The following is a 21,007-nucleotide window of genomic DNA, read 5'->3' as shown; positions in this document are numbered from 1 at the left end:
AAAAAATAAAATTCTTTATACTGCATAAACATGTTTTAATGGTGTATTTTATAAGACTGAGGTTAAACTTATAATTGTGAATATATGACTTTTTTTATTGGAGATGGCTTTAGAGTAAAAACTAATATTGTTCTTCCATTTTTCTTCTTTCTACTCTCCAAAACATATGAGGTCAAACACTATTTCTCTCTCATCCAATTTGAGGCTACAAGACAATAAACATATCAAACTTGACGGTTTTCTTAAGGAAGTTCATTTTTACTTGTCTTCAAATTTCTATCTTTTTTTTTGGAAATTTGCTTGCACAAGGATTTGATGAGTTTTTGGAAATAATAAAAGGAAGTTCCTTTTTATGTTATATCTCATCCTCGTCTTTAATAATTTCAGTAAAAAAAAATCATTAAATATTTTTTTTTTAGAAATAAAATACATTAAGAATAACATCACTAAAAAAAGACTGAGAAATCTCACCATAGATTAAAATAGTATGAGTTGTTTCAACAAGATGTTTATTCTTGACTCAACTACTCCATTTTGTTGGGATATATAAGCACATGAAGTTTGATGGAGAATATCATGAGAAGCCATAAAATTTTTAAAAGAATGAGAAAGATACTCAGACCCATTATCAACACTCAAAATTCAAATGAAAATTTCAAATTGATTTTTAATTTCATGGTAAAAGATTTGAAATATAAAAAACAAATCAATAACGATTTTTTTTATTAAAAATACCTCATCAATAAAAATATACTAAAATCCTAAATTAGACTTAGTACAATTTGGTTTCCAAATGTTAGAGTGAAACTAAGGCAAAAGGAGACGAAATATGTTATGAGACACTACCAGGGAAAGTTTGTGGCCAAGTTTGTCACAATGGTCACACATGTGACACCCTTTTCCCGGCTTGTGAGAGCGAGTACAATCATTACGCCGAGAGATTAAAGCAGAATAGTCAACAACAGGAGAAGATATATTAGTAGTGCTGACACACGCAAAATGGTGGAACAAGTGGAAGAGAAATTGGACACAACAGAAGATTTCAAAATTTGAGCGCGGATATGAGAATAATCATCAGGAAGGCCATGTAAACCCAATAACATGAAGAACATGGATCTTTGCTCTAGTTCTTAAGAAAAAGTGGAGGTGGGAAGTAACATTAGAAGAAAAAATTGTTTTAACGGGAGTTTATTTTTACATTATACAGGGTTAAAACTTTTATTAAGTCATTTATCCAGGGTTGCAGTTTCCCTCGCTAAACCGTCATTAGGAAACGTGTTTCTTAAAGTTTTTTTTAAATTCTAACCCTATGCTCTAAATACCATATTAAAATAAAAAAAGAAAAATAGAATAAATCCTTATGCACATAAATACATAAGATTATATTTATATAAAAAAAAATACATGGAAAAGAAATAAAAAATAGGGAGTAAACTCATTACATATGTAGAAATATATAACAATATCTATAATATATAATAATATTTATAATATCTAAAAGTGAACAATTTAATTATCAAATATACCTTGAATTATACTTCAGGTATTAGTATCAAATCATAATGTTGAATATAACTTTTCGGAAATCATTAAGGTTCAAATATTTATCTGAGGACTTTACTAGTTAATTAACGTAATTGATTTATTTATCTAAATGATACATCTATGTAATATTCTGGTATTAATTTTTGAAATAGTATAATGTGCTTTTTCTCTTTTGTTAAATTACCCTTTATATGTGTGTTTGCCTTAGAGTGTAATCATCATAGTTTAATACGAGAACAAATGAGAATATAGGTGTCAGATTTACAAGAGATAAAATATATAGCCATTGTAATAGTATTTGAAATACTTTCTTTATAGATTTCTATTACTAAAAGTATGTTATATTTTATTTTGTTTTTATATACCAATATATATATATATATATATATATATATATATAATAGGCTGCGTAGTTTTTTTATTCAAAGTGATGTTATTAGGATTCAAATTTTTTACTATATGTATTTTTTATTTAAGAGTATATTTGAATAAGTTTGGAAGAAAAACATTTCTATGATATATTTTCTTAGAATTTGTTTTTGAAAATTACAAGAAAACGTAAAAAAAAAAAGTTTTTTTCCCAAATATCTAATTTATGTATTTTACCCTAAACGTAAACTATAAATCTTAAATGTATTTTAATTAAAACAAAGAAACTAGCATTAACTTAATTTTAAAAAAAAAGAAAAAAAAAAGAGTATCTTAGTTTACGACCATGTCATCTTAATAGAGCTCAAATCTCATAAACAAGATCACTAGATTCAAGTCATGTGCATGGAAAAAATGTAAATAGGAGAGATCTGTTTATAGTGAAAAAATTAATTATTAACAAAATAAATAAATATTTTTAACTAATAACAAGATAACCCCAGAAAAAATCCCCTAATTTTTGTAATATATATATATATATATATATATTTATATGACTAACGAAGAAAATCACAATCTTTTATTTACCTAAAATTTTATTTATTATTACAAACAATTTTAGATTTATCGACAGAAAATTACATAGGATAAGTGTCTGTCAGTAATTAGTTTAGAGCCTCTCATTAAAATTGTGTAAAATTGAACAATGAAATTAGAAAACAGATTGGTAAAATGTAACGATCAATCGAGAAAAAAAGACAGTAGAAGTTTGCATATGAATAAAAAAGTTATGGAGGTTGAATGGAAAGAAAGAAGATGGAAGCAGTTGAGGCCTGATAATGGTGAGGGTTTTGGTAGCTATCACATATGGGAAAGGTGTTGTGGCATACTCAACTGCAACTTTGTAACGATGCAAGAGAATTATTTGGTCCAAGAATATGATGGTGTAAGCCTTATTCTTTATGCAATAACGCCAACCATAAACATACCATCAAATCCTGTCATTAGGACATTCCATGTAGCTTTACGTGCTTGACATGCCCTCACTAATGTCTAATTTCGAATTTCATTTGCGTGCTAATAATGTTTGCTCTTAAAGATGCTCATATTGCATGTTGCATTTATTAAAAGGAGACACTGTCTATCAGAACATTAATCGCATATATTATGCAATAATTGCTACCTTTATTTAAATATAATACATATTGTTTTTCAAGTCAGATGCATCATTTGAAATATAATACAAGACTGTTAAGCCTTGGTATATTTTTAATGGGAATATATAGAAAAGCTCCAAATTAGAGTAGCATTTATTCATAGAGAGCAAAGCTGCAATCACAAAGGTAAAGCCTTTGGGAACAATTCTCATATGTATACAAGTTGTTCAACAATACCAACTTCACGGTCATATCTATATATTAATGAATAATGATACTATAAAAGAGAAGGTTTTTGAAGAGCAAAAAGATAATTCCAAAACGTTTGGAGGAGGCAAGAGGGCAGAGATCTTTAGCCCATGGCATACTTCTGGGTCCAGCTTCTAGCAGTGGACTCATACTTGACTTTGTCGCTCTTGCACATGTGAGCAATTTCAGGCATCAAAGGGTCATCAGGATTTGGATCCGTTAGCAGAGAACAAATAGAGAGCAGCACCTGCATCATGATTTTTGACAACCAGTCAGCATTTACAACACACAGAAACAAAATAATAATGACATCAACGAGTAAAGGTCTCCCAAAATGACCTTCGATATGGTGAGAGCAGGACTCCATTGTTCTTTGAGTATGTCCAGGCAAATATTGCCATTGCTGTTAATGTTGGGATGGAACACCTTGGTCCTGAATGCCACCTGAAAATAGTTTTTAATACTAAGCAGCAATCAGATCCAGCCCTTCACAATAAATACCAGTTACTAGAATTCTGAACTGAAGAAAATATGATTTTGTTAATGATTTTGCTACTATATGTTTATATATAAATCTATGCCCATATATATGGCTGCTTATGTGTATTGCTCTAGAAAAACAGATTTTCCACCTTCAAATATGGCAAAGGAAGAGACTCTTTGCTTATCCATAGTCATTTGTACATGAAAGTTTAGCTGAAATAAAGAGAATTGGTGTCAGAAACAGTAGTAACAGTTTTTGGTGTATACCTTGGGAGGTTTGAAGGGATAATCGGGAGGGAAATGGATGATGACGAGGAAAACGCCACCAGCATAAGGACTGTCATTTGGACCTATGATGGTTGCTTGCCAGTTGAACATGTCCTCGCCCACAGGCCCTGAAATCCGCCATAACAAGCATGTCACACTACACTGCAGTATGGTTGCAGCTAATAACGCAATTCAACTTTCATTCAACCTCCTTACCTGCACTGCATGAAGTTGGTGGATCTCTCTGCAAGTCCTTGAGCTCCTTCAGTATTCTCTTGGATGCCATTCACGTGATTTTAGAATCGTAGAAGAGGAAGCAGGGAGGATTGGGAAGCCAAAATGATTAGAACACTACAAGAAACAAAGCATGTTGCAGGCTATTTAATGGCTAGAGTAGGGAGATTGAACAGAATCAAGAGTTCCATTCACCAACGGAAGTGGGCACAGTATATATTCCTCACGAAAAAAAAGATAAGATTCTAATGATCATTCAACTTTTAGAGATGGGAGAAATGAATGAACCAAAGCTGTTTGCCACATTACATAGTATTTTGCAACCTCCTGCTGTCAATCAAATTATCTTTGGAAGAATGGTTCACACCATAAGATTCTTCATTAAGGTATTATATCAAAGCTAAATGTTGAATCTACATAGACATAATTATAGTTTAGTTTACTATTTTGTAAATTAAGACTTTATTTTAGCTTCTGGTACCACTTCCCCTGTCAAATGCATCGATGCCAAAACAAATAGTTATTGGACAAACCACGTCCAAAAAGAAGAAATTAGATCCACACTTTGGTAGTCGATGGTCACAGTCCACACGTTGAGTATCTGATAAAGCTGGTGACAAGTCAAAGATAAATTTGGTCTTGTTTTGTGAATCCTTCAAAATAACGTATATTCCTGCGCAACGGTGCAAGCACAAATTTGTTGACAGCTCCAATAATATTCCTTTCATTGCTTATCAGTTAAGATAGCATTTGAAAATTCGTTTTACCAGCCTGAGGCTGCAATTGTCACAGCATTCTAGTTCGCTAAGTCACCCTAATAGGAACAAACAAATGGAAGAATGAAACCTTAATCAAACCAACTATATCCAGGCTGTTAAAGCAGCTAACATAATTAATTACATATACTTAGTTCATATTCAAAGCCACGTATGCATGCAAGCACTTCCTAGATTAGATTACAACATGAATAGAACCCGTGTCCACTGCTGGAAATGTCCATCTAATAACAATCAATACAACAGGAAAACAGCCAACATATGCGCACGCCAAACATATTGAAATTATGACTGTACAGATCCTACAGCCAGAGACAATTAGACAAATAGCTTGATGCTTTTGAGCGAACCTTGATGTGGTCAGTTGGAGGCGGTGATTCCTTCATCTAGGTTGGAAATAGTATAAGATATAGAATGGCAAAGACTAAAGTCATGTCATCCTTCGCAAACTACTATATTAAGATTTGAATATCACAAAATGGAACATGCCTTTTGCCCCTTTCTCTTCTTTTTCTTCTGCTTTGGGGGCTGGAGAACTACCTTGATGGCCGCATCAAAAACAGCCTTCACATTCTGTATTCAAAGGCCAACATCAATAAGGTTGACTTCCTTTAACCTCAGAACTTTTAAAGATTCAGAGAACATATATGCAAACCTGTTGTGTTTTTGAACTACATTCAATATAAACTGGAGCACCGATGAGCTTTCTCAGTTCCTCACCCTTCAGAAAATAAAGTAAATCAGACCACTAAGTTCATGCCCGTAGTGTGGACAACAAATAAAGGCTAAAAGAAATAAACAGTAAAAGAAAATGCGAAAACAAATTGAAGGAAGTACTGGCAAATAACAAGCACCTGTCCTGTGGTGATGGGCACTGCGCTAGGATGATCTTGGAAGAACTGCTTATCATCCCGAAGATCTATAAGACAATGATTTGGTTGTCATGAAATTGAGATTCTGATAAATCATGAAGCCACTTGTGTACTAACTATGCGCACTCTTTCCTCCTACACTCCCTAATACACTTCAAAACTCCAGACTTCTCAAGCTTTTATTAGTAAGTAACCACTCATGCAGAGTTTAGAACAACCATTGCAATTGCCTTATGCTAACCAATTATTTGTTAAGTCACAACTCACAACTGGGGTAGGTTTGTAATACAGGAAGGAACTTCATTATTTCCTTCTCTACTGAATAACAACCAATCAAGTAACCGCGATAGCTTCAGATGATAGAATTAAGGTATAATTAGAGGTTGGGTTTATTGAACAAGTAAATTCTTCACTATAAAACAGTGAGTGATACACAACGTGAGTTTAAGAAGGCAATTCATCATTAAATGTAGAAACTTCAAAATATCATGGGTTTATCATGGAACTACAGTTATGCTGAATGTTATCTACCACATAAGGAGCACCATTAACAGTGTCACAAAATTAGAGAAAGTAACGAAAGGACAAGAATCTAACCAAGTTTTGTTCCAACAAGAATAATTGGAACACCGGGAGCATAATGCCTCAACTCAGGAATCCACTGGAAAAGAAGGAAGCAAAATTTTAGTCCAGATAAGAGAGGAAAAAAAGAAATAAGAGAAAGAGAAATACCAAGCTTACCTTTTTGGCAACATTTTCATAACTGGCCCTGCTTATGAGAGAGAAAGCAAGCAGGAAAACATCTGCTCCACGATAGCTTAAGGGTCTTAATCTGTTGTAATCTTCTTGGCCTGTTCCATGAGTTTAAAACATTATAACCATGACAAGACACTCCCCAAAATACAGTAAGTAGAACACGGAAACTATACTTACCAGCAGTATCCCACAACCCAAGATTCACAGTGCTTCCATCCACCACTACATTTGCACTGAAATTGTCAAAGACAGTCGGCACATAGTCCTGTTGCAATGAATCACAAAGAAACACAAGATGTCACAATTACTGCATCCCAAAGTCATCCCCATGATTCAGTCAATTGCAAGTCAAACAGCATAAAGAAAATCGTTTTAAAGATCCTTACATCAATCCCAAAAACAAAGATCTAAGTCACGAGATACCAATTTCAGCAAAGCATGTGAGAGGATACATTGTACCGCCGTGGAGTCATATAAAGCAAAAGGACAGCATCTAGGAATTGAAATCAACATCCAAGATATAACCAAAGATTTTTTTTTTTCCTCATTTCACCCAAATTACAAACAGGCCTATTTCAACGGTCCTCTCTAAGAAGGGCATACGAAATTGACTAGAGAAAAAAAGCGAAAAAAAAAATCCATGTTTAGTCTGTTTAAAAGAAACCTTAACATCAGCAACTCTAAACGAAAGATAAGGACAACAGAACCAATAAAACCCTAGGAACAAAAACACCCAAAAAGGAAATGAATTACGAAGAACACAAGCAAACCCATTTCTTACAAAGCAAGAACAAATAGGTCAGAAGTATCCCCAACCCATATTTTGTCATTGTCTGAAAACCCAGTAAGTTAGAACCCGAAGAGCACATAAAATGTGGAGCTTTTTCTTTGGGGTGAGAGAAGTAAAAACAGAAATGGCACTGACCGTTGGGAAAGTGTTGCTGGTGTAGGAGATAAGCATGCAAGTCTTGCCGACGGCACCATCACCGACGGTGACACACTTGATGAACCTGGAGGCACTCATTGGTATGATTGTTGGAGGGAGGATAAAGACTAATGGTTCATGTGGCAATGGTGAGTGGAATTGTGCATGTTCAAGGAGAGGAGGAAGAAGAAGAAGGGAGAGAGAAGAAAGGAGAAAAGGGTATTAGAGAAAGGGGAAAAGAATTGAATTTTGTGTACTGCTGGAGCTGGGCCTGCATGTTGTAGTTGCCAGCTATTGTTTTTGTTATGCCACAAATTCATCATCTTTCATATCTTAGACTACCAAATTTTAATATGCCCCCACCAACTCCCCTCACCTTCACCCCAATGCCTTTATCAAATTAACTAATCCAAACTAAATAAATAAGCTTTTATAAGATATTTTAACATTTACATAAATCCTTAAATTCCCATTACATATTATACATATGGGAGTCTTGCATTAATAAATAATTAAGTAAATAGTATCAATTAATTATACTAATTTACAAGACTATATTAGAAATATCTTACCTTAAGAATAACTCTTTTAAATAAAAGTAAGTGTGATATGAATAGTGTTTGGCAAATATTAACCTGTGTTTCTTAGGATACTAGTTATCTATCTCTATCTCTGTATAAGAAAGAGTTTTATTTGTTATTTTGAACTCTGATGTTAGAAGGTAAAAGAAAACAGGAATTTATTAATGTTTTTGAAGGTAAAAGAAATTAAAAAAATTCATTATTGTTATTATTTAAAATTTATTAAAATTATAAAATTTAGAGAAAAATATTAAAAATGTTGTGAGAATGATTTTCAAGTTGAAGAAATAAACCACTCACACCCACTTTTCAACCAATCCTACTTAACACCTATTTGTCGGATTCATGTATAAAGCTTTAATTAATTTTTATTCCATACAAACATTCACGAATATATTATATCATTTCAGTTTAATTTAAAATTAAAAAATATACTTTTTAAAATAATAATGATTTGATATAAAAAAATTATGTAGGTATATATTTTTATTTTTATTTTATAAAATTTTTCATGTTAACTATCACTATGCAACACGATATCTCAGTTAGATGATCATTTAGATACTAATTTAATTTTTTTTTATCAATAATAAAAACTAATTTAGAAATTAATATTTTTTTTTTAATTTTTAAAATAATTTTTAATTTAGTTATTATAATAATTAATTATTTTTATTTTTTAAATTGATTTTTTATTTAATAATTTTATTTATAGCCAAAATAGAGATAAAAATAAAGATTTTGTTATGCAAAAGAGGCATTATTAGAGGACATCCACTCTTGCTGCAACTGCGATTGCCTTTAGTGTGAGCCATGTTTCATTGTTCATAGAGCTTCCTGCAAATCAAAATCATTCTTTTTGTCTTTTATATACGTACCTGTTTTAATATATACAAAGGTAAAGTCGACGACGTAAATTAGACTTTTAGGTTAATTTTTAAAAAATATATTAAGTGTGATGCACTTGTTAAGAATCTCTCGTTTATATGAAAAAAGTTAATACCTAGGAATAGCATGTGAAAATATTTGTAAAATGTTCGTCGTTTAGTGTGAATAAAGAAAATATTCATTTTCTTAATTCTGATTAGCCGTCTCACACTATCTCTCTTGTCCTCACCTAACGGATTAACAATTCTCTTTAACCTTTCTTACATGTATTATATTTCGGATATTATGATAAAAATATTTTATATTATATATTTAACCTCAAATTTGAAAGATAGAATTATTAGGTTCAATCATTATATACTGTCCGTTTTAAAAATAGATACTAAAACGAACATATCAAAAGTAAACAAATCGAGAAGTCGAGATATCTAAAAAAGATAAAGACAAGTGTAAACGTTAGTGAAAATATTACATGAAATGACATATAAGTGTCGGTATTAGTAAGGAACGGGACACACATGAAATAAAAATGAAAATTAAGTACAAAAAATAATTAATAAAAGATAAATAGAAGGATTAAAATGATGTAACATATCCAATAAACCCATTAACAAGTAGTATAAATAGATAGAATATTTAGTTCAGTTTTTTAACTTTTTTAGGAGTTAATTAACATATATACTGACTTAATCTTTAGAGTGTTTCCATCCTAAATATCGAGAGACCGAAACGTAATTGTAAAACACAAGTGACCGAGAGAAGAGAGACGAACGGAAGAAAGAAGGAACAAAAAGGATGAAGTGAAGACAAATTCTGGAAACACTCTCTCTCACATAATTAGTACAAATATAAGTATTTCATCACAGTTTTGTCCTTAAAAAAGATCTTGATGAATTGAAATTTAACCTCAACTCTAAAAAGATTTGAAACTGGTAATAAGATAACATGGAAAAACCTCATTTATAAACTAATTTTATAATATAAACTTTAATATTATATATTAATAATGCCCATAACAGTTCTAGTTTAGTTCAGTATTTTGCATGAGTAAATTTATTGCATGTTAAAAAGAATCACGCTCTGTCATAAAAGACCTTGAGCAATTGTCGCATAATTCTGACAAAGAGAAAAACAGAGAAACAGTATCCATTTTTTAATTTGTGGCGACTTATTGTTTGTCCTTACATTATTATCTTCCTCAATCCTCACAGATCATGTGATCATAATATGCCAAGTCAAATCAACGCAGGTTGCCGTCCACTACATGGAAGAACACAGCAACTGCTACCATTAACAAGGACAAAAATTAATAATTATCTTCTCAGCAATTTGATTATAATAACAAGGCCAAATTACAAGTTAAACCAGCAAACAAAAACTACTGCAACACTTTCTTTCTACAGTTAGGAATAATCAAACTGCTAATTTTTTTTTTATGAATAATAACAAATAAATAAATGTGAATTATTTCAGGGATGAATCAACCCTTATACAAGAAATACAGTAACCAACATCTACTAAAAATCGTCAAACCTACAATCAAACCATTACCCATACTAACTACCTAAAATACTTCAAACAACCAATCACATACATTCTAAAGGTTCCAAACACTAACTGAAAAAGGGAACCAAAGCAGAGTTAGATTTTACAGAGATCCAAAACCAAACATTTGCTTGCATTAGAGAACACACTTCAGACGTGTTAGCCACAGTCCTATTGAAAATAATACCATGATTCCAGATTTCTCCCAGAACCCCAACCCAAATTGTACTCCACGTCATTAATCGAATCAGAATACGTGTTCATCCTGAATTCAACAAAAGTTTAACATAGGATCATTCTGAGACAAGAAACTCTTAATCTCATACTTAAACTATCTATGAATTATGTATATGTATGATAGGGATGGGTAATGCATCCTCCATTAAACCCACGTGGAAGATGGTGACAAGTGTGGGAATGATGTGAAAGAAAAGGCACGATATTGAGAATGGACCTTGCTTTTAATCTTCCTTCATTAGGAAGCCATGCTTTTAATTAATTATGTGTAATTAAAGCAGAAAAAATGGTACTAATGAGAATGAATGATGATGCATATATAAATGTTATCACGCCACCAACTTCTTTGATCCTTCTTGCTCCATCACAGTCCTAGAAACATATATGCTTAAATTTGAATTTGATTTGCAGAAAATTGCATGAAATTTGATGATGAATGGTTGTTGAGTGTGGATAGTAGTACATTCCCCACCTAATAAGATTAGTTGGATGATGAGAGATGAAGAATTGTGACGTTTTACGGAACGAGTGTGGAGAGTGGAGACAGGTAGTTTCAGGTTCATCTGCCACTGATTAAGCACATGGAGTGTTATCAATTATTCGTCACACTTCAAAGATTAACCCCTACTAATCAATTGCATGGGTAAAGTCAACCAATTTTATATATTCATTCCTCTCTCTGTGTAAGACACGGCACGTATCTCTTGGAATTTTATTCTAAATTTCCCTATAAATACTAATTTACCACTATCTAATCTACACCTAAACCTATGTCAATCAACCTTCCACCACCTCATTTTAAGCAACCACCACCATCTATGGGTCATAATCAATTTTTGGTTCATATTCCAAAGTCCACTTATTTCTTCAAACAATTCTAATTTTTTTTTCTTATAGAGTGATTTTTTAACTTTAAAGTAAATAGAGATTAGTGAATCAAATTATTTTATTTTATTTTTATGATTATAAACATTAAACACGACTCATCAATGACATAATTTATTCTAAATTGTATAAATAAGCACAATAAATAAGACACTAAAAGCAGTTAAATACTAAATATTTACTTGAATGTCTGTTGATATATTCAATGAAAGCCAAAACATAGACACAATAATAAAGAAAGAAAAGAAAGTACGATCGAATGATCAAAAGAATCAATTGTCCAACCGGTTATAGAAGGTAGTATCTAGAACCGGTAACCGGAGCTAATATCTAGACCCTTTACCAAATCTAAAAAAAAAACATTAGATATTGGATGTATTAGCAAGTGGAAATATTAACTTAGCACACTTAAAAACATTAGACTGTTTTAATCTTAATTTAATAAAAATATAAATGAACGTTTGAAGTGACTTTGCTTCTTCTCTTCCATACCCTTTGTCCCATGTAATAAACACAATTCAAGGAATTTCAAGAAGTAAAAAAAACTGCAAAGAATCACAATTGGGTGTTTACTTGTTAAAAATTAAAGTTAATATTGTTTATGCACAAGTCATGTAAAACTAAAATATAAAACAAAAAACATTAAAATGTAAATTATTTGTGAGACCTAATTTTCTATTTAATAGATTATTTTAAAACAAAATAAAGATTGAAATTCTTAGTTGAGTTGAGTATATAAATTAAATTTTAATTATTTAATTAATTCTGTATAATTTTTTATTCTCATTATTTTCTTGTTTAAAGAGTGTTAGTGTGTCTTTGCATCAATTTATACTCATAAGATATTTAAATATTTTTATAAGTTTTCTCCCTCTTAATTAGTTATGAAGTTTCCTCTTTCTTGTTTGTTTATGTAGAGTTTTGTTAATTATAGTATGTGAGATCAATCAAATAGATAAATTCCTTCTAGACTATATTTACAATAAAGATATAGTTTATTTGCGAATCAGACATTATATGAGCAAGTTAGGATTTTTCTTCATTTTTATAAGTTTTTGAAGTAATTATTTAAAGAACTCACCAATAAGGTAAGGGAAGTTATTCTAAAAGCATTTTTGAAATAGTGGATTAGAATCTTTTAGATTAGTTGGTGATGAAACGTTTTGTAAGGTTAGATTTATTTGTATTATGATTCCATGGTATGTATAGATTTTAATCTTTGAATGGATAAATTTGACCTTTTGACAATCATATTCAGTTGATTTGGTATATAAATAATTTGATTTGGAGAATAAAACAATTTAAATTGAGTCTTAAAACTTGTTAAGAGAATTAAAATTGGTTATTAAATTTTGGTGTGTGCATTATTGATTTTGCATGTGAACTTTGGTGTGATATGTTCAATTTGAGTGACATTAGTTAATATTAGTTAATAGATGTTTATGTTATATGTGTTTTTTTTATATATTAGACTTATTGTATTGAGTAAATTGTTTGTTTTGGAGTGAAACTAGTTTTGAGAAAATTTTGCAGAACTAACAAAGTTGTATATTTCGTTCATCAAATTTTATTCAGGAGTGAATTTTGCTCTTATTAATCTTGATCCGGTTGGTAGATTCTCATGCCAGAAAATTAGAATATATTGAGTAAATCTACATTTAAAATTAATTAATAAATAATTAATGATGATATAAGTCATATAGATTTAGAGACCATTTATTATTAGAAGTTAATGAAATAATAATTTTGTGCAATGAATTCATCTTTTCCTATAGTTGTATACTTTAAGTGCTTGTAATATGTTAGGTGTGTTAGTCTTGTAGATCATACTTAATGTAAGTTTTTGATAAATGACTTTCATGTTTTTTTTTTGTCCATTTATAGTTAAGTCTATAGTAGATTTTCAGTGTGTAGAAATGGTATCTAAATTATATTTTGTTCAATTTATGATAAATATGATTGTATTGCATGTTGACTCTAATATTAAATAATTCACTTTTTATGTGACTGTTTGAAATATGCTATAATTGTATTTGATATATGAGTAGATAGAATATTGAATATATAAAAAGGAAAGAAGTTTATAAACATTCTTTTAAAATATATAGTTTTAATTTTCCAAATGGAGAAATATTAAAACATATTATAGATTGCATGTTATAATTACACTAGGTGTTACAATTTCAAAACAAAATAAAGAGAATATATTCTATTAGAATTTATAAGAAATTTAACAACCTGAGAAAATATTCTTTATAATTCCATTGATTTTATTTGTTTATAAATAATTACAAGCTTACATTATCTGGTGTTTGCAGTTTTTAAGAAAAGATTGTAACACGACAGTTCTTATAAATGTAAGAAATAGAAACAAAATCGAAAACAAGTGGCAAAACAATAGTATAGCTTAGAAAGAAAAGGAAAGTACTGTGTAGCTAGCAGTGAAAGAAGGAGAAAGCAACATAGTTATGCGACACGTAGTGGTAATAGGAAAAAGCTTAACCACGACCAATGATTCCTAACAGAAATTTGAGAGTGGGAAACCGAGGTTTTCTCCGACACCTTATATACACATCATGAACCTCAGTGTCACTGATGGAATTGTGGAAACAGTTTCTGGGCCACTGTTGCATCTGATTCATTTCTAGCTACTTTCCCCTCACACAATCTCAACATGTCAACGATCAAATTTGCTTTGATTACCTTGCTTTTCATCACTGTTTCACTGAGCTTTGCGTCCGGTGTCAAGGGAGACAAGAAGAAGAATGATTCTAGCGCAGATGATGGAGGCCAGAAGAGGGAAGTCACCTACGATGGCAGGTCACTCATTATCAATGGAAAACGGGAGCTTCTCTTCTCCGGTTCCGTCCATTACCCTAGAAGTCCCCCTGAGGTACTTTCTTCATCAAGTAACATGCTATTGCATGCATGCTATGTCATCTCACTGTATCTCAATGTAACATGCAGTTCAACTTTATAAATTTTGTTGTAATATGAAATATTCAACTCATTGCTACGTGTGAACGTGAGGATTCCAAACCATGCAATGATTTCCTGTGTAGATAAGCTAATTAATGGTTTTGTTTGTTGGGTGGGTGTGTACGTTTTCAGTCATGGCCAATGCTTATTGACAAAGCAAGACGTGGAGGCATAAACGTGATTCAAACTTACATCTTCTGGAACATTCATGAGACTGAGAAAGGCAAGGTAAAATCATTTCTGGAACTAGATCGAACTACTACTTGCACGAATCGTTAATGAATATTGTAGCTTCACTAACTGGTGGTTTGTTCTCTAATTTTGCAGTTCAAAATGGATCCGGAGTATGATTTCGTAAGGTTCATGCAGATCTGCCATGAGAAAGGAATGTATGTTACCCTCAGGCTTGGGCCTTTCATCCAAGCTGAATGGAATCACGGGTATGTTATTTCTGAAATGAGAGAGAATCCATATGAAATGTATGTTCTGAACTACAAATAAATAATACCTCTTTGTCTCTCTTATTTGGTTCAATGTTGATGCATCAGAGGACTTCCGTATTGGCTAAGAGAGGTCCCTGAGATCATATTCCGCTCTAACAATGAACCCTTTAAGGTATGAATGAAGCTTACCTGAGGTTGATCTAGTTCCTGGAAATACGATGGAAGATTATTAAAATGATTTGTAATTTGCAGATGCACATGAAAGAGTATACATCAAATGTTATAAAAGTATTGCAAGACGCGAAGCTCTTTGCTCCCCAAGGAGGCCCCATCATCTTGGCACAGGTTCTGATCATCGACATAACAAGTCTCGTAACGCTACTTAGTTTCTGCAGGGTGCACAATATATAGTACAAACAAAGTTGTGTTCACAACATTTTATTTATACAGATCGAGAATGAGTACAACCATATCCAACGTGCTTTTAGAGAGGAAGGAACTAATTACGTCCAATGGGCCGCAAAAATGGCAGTGGCAATGGATGTTGGAGTTCCATGGATCATGTGCAAGCAAACGGATGCTCCTGATCCAGTGGTAAGCTCATAACATAACTGTCCTTCCACTGAGGAGAGAAGTGACGAATAATAATGCACGCGTCTTATCTCTGACCTCACCGATTCTACTTCAATTTCCAGATTAATGCATGCAATGGAAGGCACTGTGGTGATACCTTTTCAGGCCCCAACAAACCTCACAAGCCTTACCTGTGGACTGAAAACTGGACTGCTCAGTAAGTATATTCATTTATAATGTTTAATCAACATCAATTAACTCAATAGTATATTCAAACAGTGTTCTAGTTTTGGCTTACATTACCCCATTTGCAAGTACAGGTATAGGGTGTTTGGAGATCCACCATCCCAAAGATCAGCAGAAGACATTGCCTTTTCTGTTGCCCGCTTCTTCTCTAAGAATGGGTCTTTGGTGAACTACTATATGGTAAGAAATAACTTCATCTTGTTTTATGAAATGAAGTTATGGACACAGTTTCTCTTCTCACTCAAGTCAATCTGAAACTTGTGTGTAGTACCATGGTGGAACAAATTTTGGTAGAACAAGCTCTGCCTTCAGTACAACCCGATATTACGATGAAGCTCCTCTTGATGAGTTCGGTTTGCAGAGAAATCCAAAATGGTCTCACCTGAGGGACGTGCACAAGGCATTGAACCTATGCAGGAAGGCCCTGTTCGGGGGTCAATCAGTAATCACAAAACTAACCCATCATCATGAGGTCAGCATCATCTCATCATCCTTCTCGTGATTCACATTCCCATAACACAGTTTAAGCCATAATGCTGCAAGTTTAAAATACGCAGATTATAGTTTACGAGAAGCCAGGTAGTGACTTATGTGCTGCTTTCATCACCAACAACCACACCAAAACACCAATCGACATAAAATTCAGAGGTTCCACTTATCATCTGCCACCACGTTCCATTAGTATCCTCCCTGACTGCAAGACTGTGGTCTTCAACACCCAACATGTAGCTTCTTTTGCCCTTGCTTTTTACAAGGCTTTGAAGTTTTTGTTTTGCTCCTTGATTAGTCCATGTATCTTAATTTACATTGCCTCCTCAATCAGGTTGCTTCAGAACATAATTCAAGGAACTTCAGGAAGACAAAAAATTCAAACAATCTCAAGTGGGAGGTGTTTACTGAGGCCATTCCAAACGCCAAGGATATACCAGTTGTTTTAAATGTTCCCACGGAGCTTTATAGCTTGCTTAGAGACGTCACCGACTATGCATGGTACACCACCAGGTGAGTGAGTTCCTGCAACAACTGAGGATATGGTTCTTTCTATATTTTTGCCTTATTATGCATAATATTTCATCAATCTCAACATATTTAATGAAGCGTGGAATTGGGTCCTGGAGACTTGCCAAGGAAGGATGAGATATCCCCTGTTCTTCGTATCATGAGTCTAGGCCATGCACTACATGCCTTTATAAATGGAGAATATATTGGTAAGAATGCAGAAATTTGACTAATGATCATTTGCCTTATAAGAGGAAGTGGATCAAGTCCAATATATTTGGATTTATTCTCTAAGACAAACTCATGAGGGGTGTTAATGAATGAATTGTCTTGATGGTTTTAAGGAACAAATCATGGTACCCATGAAGAAAAAGGTTTTGAATTCCAGAAACCTGTAACCTTTAAGGTTGGAGTTAACTACATATCTATATTGGCTTGCACTGTTGGACTACCTGTAAGAGGCTCAACTTTTCCCTTCTCCCCCATTTTCACCACTTTGTTTGTTTCAAGGAGGATAATAATATCATTGTATTCTTGTATTGTATCCCCTTTGATATACAGGACAGTGGAGCATACATGGAGCACAGGTATGCTGGACCCAAGTCTATACTCATCCTTGGTCTTAACTCCGGAAAAATTGATCTCACTTCTAATGGTTGGGGTGCTAAGGTATTAATTAATTAACCAATCTGTTTAAATCACAGTTGAACAGGTGAGATAGTACAACTGAATTGGTGCCGTTTTGCAGGCTGGTATCCGAGGTGAGGAACTTGCCATTTTCACTGAGCAGGGATCAAAGAAAGTAGAATGGAAAGAAGTCAAGGGAACTGGAAGTGTTCTCTCGTGGTACAAGGTAATGGTTACTGGATTAAAATTTTGGCAAGTTTTTTGTTAGGGGACTCAATAAAATCAAACATGTTTTGCAGACAAATTTTGCAACGCCAGATGGAAGAGATCCTGTTGCCATAAGGATGACTGGTATGGGGAAGGGAATGATATGGATCAATGGTAAAAGCATTGGTCGTCATTGGATGAGCTTCCTCTCTCCCCTCGGAACTCCTACTCAGTTAGAGTAAGTAAATCACTGATAAACAAATATCTGGCCAAGAAATCCAAAGGAGAAGAAAACGAACCATCTCAAATTTGCTACTTGTGTTGTATCAGGTACCACATCCCACGAATTTACCTCAATCCAAAAGACAACTTGCTTGTTATATTTGAGGAAGAGAGAGCAAACCCAGAAAAGATTGAGATCGAAACTGTTGACAGAGATACAGTATGCAGTTTCATCACAGAGAATCAGCCCCCCAACATCAATTCATGGGCATGTAAGGCTGGGAAGTTCCTCTCTGTTGTGGACAAACTAGCGCCAGCAGCAACAATCACATGTCCAACCTACAAAACCATTAAGGCTGTGGAGTTTGCAAGCTTTGGTGATCCTACGGGTATCTGTGGAGCCTTTGTTATGGGAAAATGTGATGCACCTGCCACAAAGCAGATTGTTGAACAGGCAAACAAACCTCTCATTTCTTTCTCTGCAAAATAGACAAATTACCAACTAACTCTTTTTTTTATCTTATCCAAGCTCAACCTTTTGTTTTCTGTTTGTGACTTTGTGCAGCATTGCCTGGGAAAACAGTCATGCACGATTCCAGTTGATGCAGCAACCTTCATCAAGGGCAAAGATGCTTGCCCAGATGTGATCAAGTCACTTGCAGTCCAAGCCAAGTGTGACTACTAGAAACCTGCCACTAGGAGAAGTAGAGCTGAGTTTGCGTTAGTTATTTCATTGCTGAAGTCTACTCCATAAACTCAGATTTCAGTTTGTTTTGTTTTGTAGAAACAGTGTCTTTACTTAACAAACACCATTTTTGTTTGTTCTCAATTACATTAAGAATGTAGAAAAACATTTAAATACAAGTTCGATAAGATTAAGTTTTATCCGATATTCTTACATTTTCACTTTCTGAAGTATTCTTAAATGTTCATGCAGTACAAATATTTTATCATATAAGATGTCCAAAATGCTGCTTAGTCCCAAAGAACTAATTTCTTATATACAGTAATAATAAGGTTTAGACTTATCAACTATCATTACATTACTGAGTTGATTAAAGCAACTAAAAGGAAGTAATTTTATTCCATTTAAGAATTGGAAATTGGCAAGTTAAGACGAAATGCGGTTTATTTTATTGATTTACGCTATATCACAAAAAAAATTGAACCAGAAGATGTGAAGTGCTGTGTGACCCATTTTAAACTAAACTCCTAAAAGTTAATTAAAAAAACTAAAGATTTTTTTTAAATTCAAACCCATTAAAATTTCACTGGGTGTAAGACTATGTTAAAGTTTGTTAGCAAGAATTTTTAATCTACAATTGTTTTTCTTTTTCCTGTTAGTATACGGTTGTCCAAATGTTTGTTTGTATGTTAGTGCATAGTTGCTTAACTACTTGCTTCTATGTTAATGTACACCTAGATTAAAACTTAGTATATACTTGTAAAGTTCATATAGTTTTAAGCCAACACATAGGTGCTAGACGGGTACCACATAGTTGCTGAATGGTGGAAATATTTTAAATACTTGTAATGTTCATTTTATTGTGTTGTTTAATAACTAATAAAAATTTATTTCGTTTAGTTTCTCTAAGATGGTATCTAGAGTTTATTTTTAACTATTCAATTTCTTCATCATTCAAATGTGATTGTCCATTGCGCTTATTATTTTTCTCTTGTTCTTTGTTCTCGTGATTCAGTGATAGTTCTTGCTGTTTTGAAATTGCGTTTTGTTTGGTTTCGTCAATTTAATGTGTGATTTGTGATCAAGAAACATTATTTGATTGCGATTTTTCTATAAATTGAAATTGGGCTTTTTAATTTTGATGTTCGTGTCGCGTTTAGAAATTGTGGTTTCATTTTATTTAGGTGTTCTCTAATAATAATGTATCTGTTACTGTGGCTTCCACTTCGCAATCCTTCCCTACCTCAATTGCTGAGAAACTTAATGATACAAATTATCTCTATTGAAGACAATATATTGAACTAGTATTAAGTCACACAAGTTACCAGAGTTTGTTATAAATCCAACTTTTCCTTCTCGTTTTCTTAGTGAAAATGATCAAACACTTACAATATCAAGACAATATAAATCATGAATATGAAACTTGAGAAATTTAGGATCAAATGTACTCGGTTGAACTTACTCTTGTAAAGTTTAGAAGAAAATTAATGAATAGTTTATATTTCAAACTAAGTTTTCAACACGAAAAATGCACTTTAATATGCATGCTGTAAAACTAGATTCAAATCAATGGAAAATTATCTCCTCAAAATTAAAACATGTGCGTCATCATGAGGAGCATGTTCATATTATTCTTGAAGTAATTTTGTTTGATTTATATCAACACACCATCAAAGTTAAATTCTCTACAATATTATACATATATCACTCCAGGAATTATTTATTTTTAATGAACTGTTTTTGCGGAAACTGAAAAGTAAAATAATTGAAAAACAAGTAAATTAATTCAACCATAATTTAAATTCAATAGAATATATATATTTGCTGTTGATGTTGCTATATTGCAATGTGCTGAATTTAGGAAATAAAAAAAGGCTCAGAAAGTTATAGGCTCTTTTGACCTCATGAAAATATGATAATAATGATTGAGTTAATGGTTTCAAAGATTTATCATCATCTGACAAATTGATCTATCAGCCGGTCCAATCCGAGTTTAAAAATTATGAACCTTCCGTAGTGTTTTGAGTTTAAAAATTAAGTTGAAATTTCAGATGTAGTACAAACTGTCTCCCAGATTCTTTGCAAAATGATCGCTTTGTGTTGAAAGTGCTTTGAAATTCACACTATGAATAATAACGTGGCTACAGGGCTTGTACCAGATATTTATTGTAAGAAAACATTTTTTTGGGACGATCATGTCAAACAAGCTTAGAATCATATTGGTATTTTAGCAGTAAGATGATCTGAACAAGAGATA

General features: G+C 32.5%; 3 protein-coding genes across 3 annotated transcripts; 1 reads left to right on the top strand and 2 right to left on the bottom strand.

Annotated features, from left to right (window-relative positions):
• Positions 1–3,195: 3,195 nt before the first annotated feature.
• Positions 3,196–5,118, bottom strand: LOC137833281 (ubiquitin-conjugating enzyme E2 28-like). Its single transcript, XM_068641643.1, has 4 exons — positions 4,287–5,118; positions 4,071–4,198; positions 3,660–3,764; positions 3,196–3,567 (listed from the first exon to the last, which is right to left on the bottom strand). Exons 1-4 carry the CDS (start codon positions 4,354–4,356, stop codon positions 3,424–3,426), a joined length of 447 nt encoding a protein of 148 aa, XP_068497744.1. The 5' UTR covers positions 4,357–5,118; the 3' UTR covers positions 3,196–3,423.
• Positions 5,119–5,136: 18 nt separating this feature from the next.
• LOC137833277 (rac-like GTP-binding protein RAC1) lies at positions 5,137–8,027 on the bottom strand. Its single transcript, XM_068641638.1, has 7 exons — positions 7,634–8,027; positions 6,886–6,973; positions 6,694–6,803; positions 6,550–6,613; positions 5,935–5,999; positions 5,736–5,801; positions 5,137–5,653 (listed from the first exon to the last, which is right to left on the bottom strand). The coding sequence occupies exons 1-7, from the start codon at positions 7,730–7,732 to the stop codon at positions 5,552–5,554; spliced, it is 594 nt and encodes a 197-aa protein (XP_068497739.1). The 5' UTR covers positions 7,733–8,027; the 3' UTR covers positions 5,137–5,551.
• A 6,342-nt stretch (positions 8,028–14,369) lies between these two features.
• Positions 14,370–18,950, top strand: LOC137822398 (beta-galactosidase 13-like). Its single transcript, XM_068627288.1, has 18 exons — positions 14,370–14,662; positions 14,881–14,976; positions 15,076–15,188; positions 15,297–15,363; positions 15,444–15,536; positions 15,642–15,785; positions 15,887–15,981; positions 16,085–16,190; positions 16,279–16,482; positions 16,568–16,735; positions 16,834–17,012; positions 17,109–17,218; positions 17,354–17,463; positions 17,571–17,678; positions 17,758–17,862; positions 17,936–18,081; positions 18,174–18,519; positions 18,631–18,950. Exons 1-18 carry the CDS (start codon positions 14,444–14,446, stop codon positions 18,748–18,750), a joined length of 2,529 nt encoding a protein of 842 aa, XP_068483389.1. The 5' UTR covers positions 14,370–14,443; the 3' UTR covers positions 18,751–18,950.
• Positions 18,951–21,007: the final 2,057 nt, after the last annotated feature.

Source organism: Phaseolus vulgaris, chromosome 11 (assembly GCF_000499845.2).
Source record: "Phaseolus vulgaris cultivar G19833 chromosome 11, P. vulgaris v2.0, whole genome shotgun sequence".
Lineage (NCBI taxonomy): Eukaryota > Viridiplantae > Streptophyta > Magnoliopsida > Fabales > Fabaceae > Phaseolus > Phaseolus vulgaris.
This window is presented reverse-complemented; position numbering and strand designations above follow the sequence as displayed.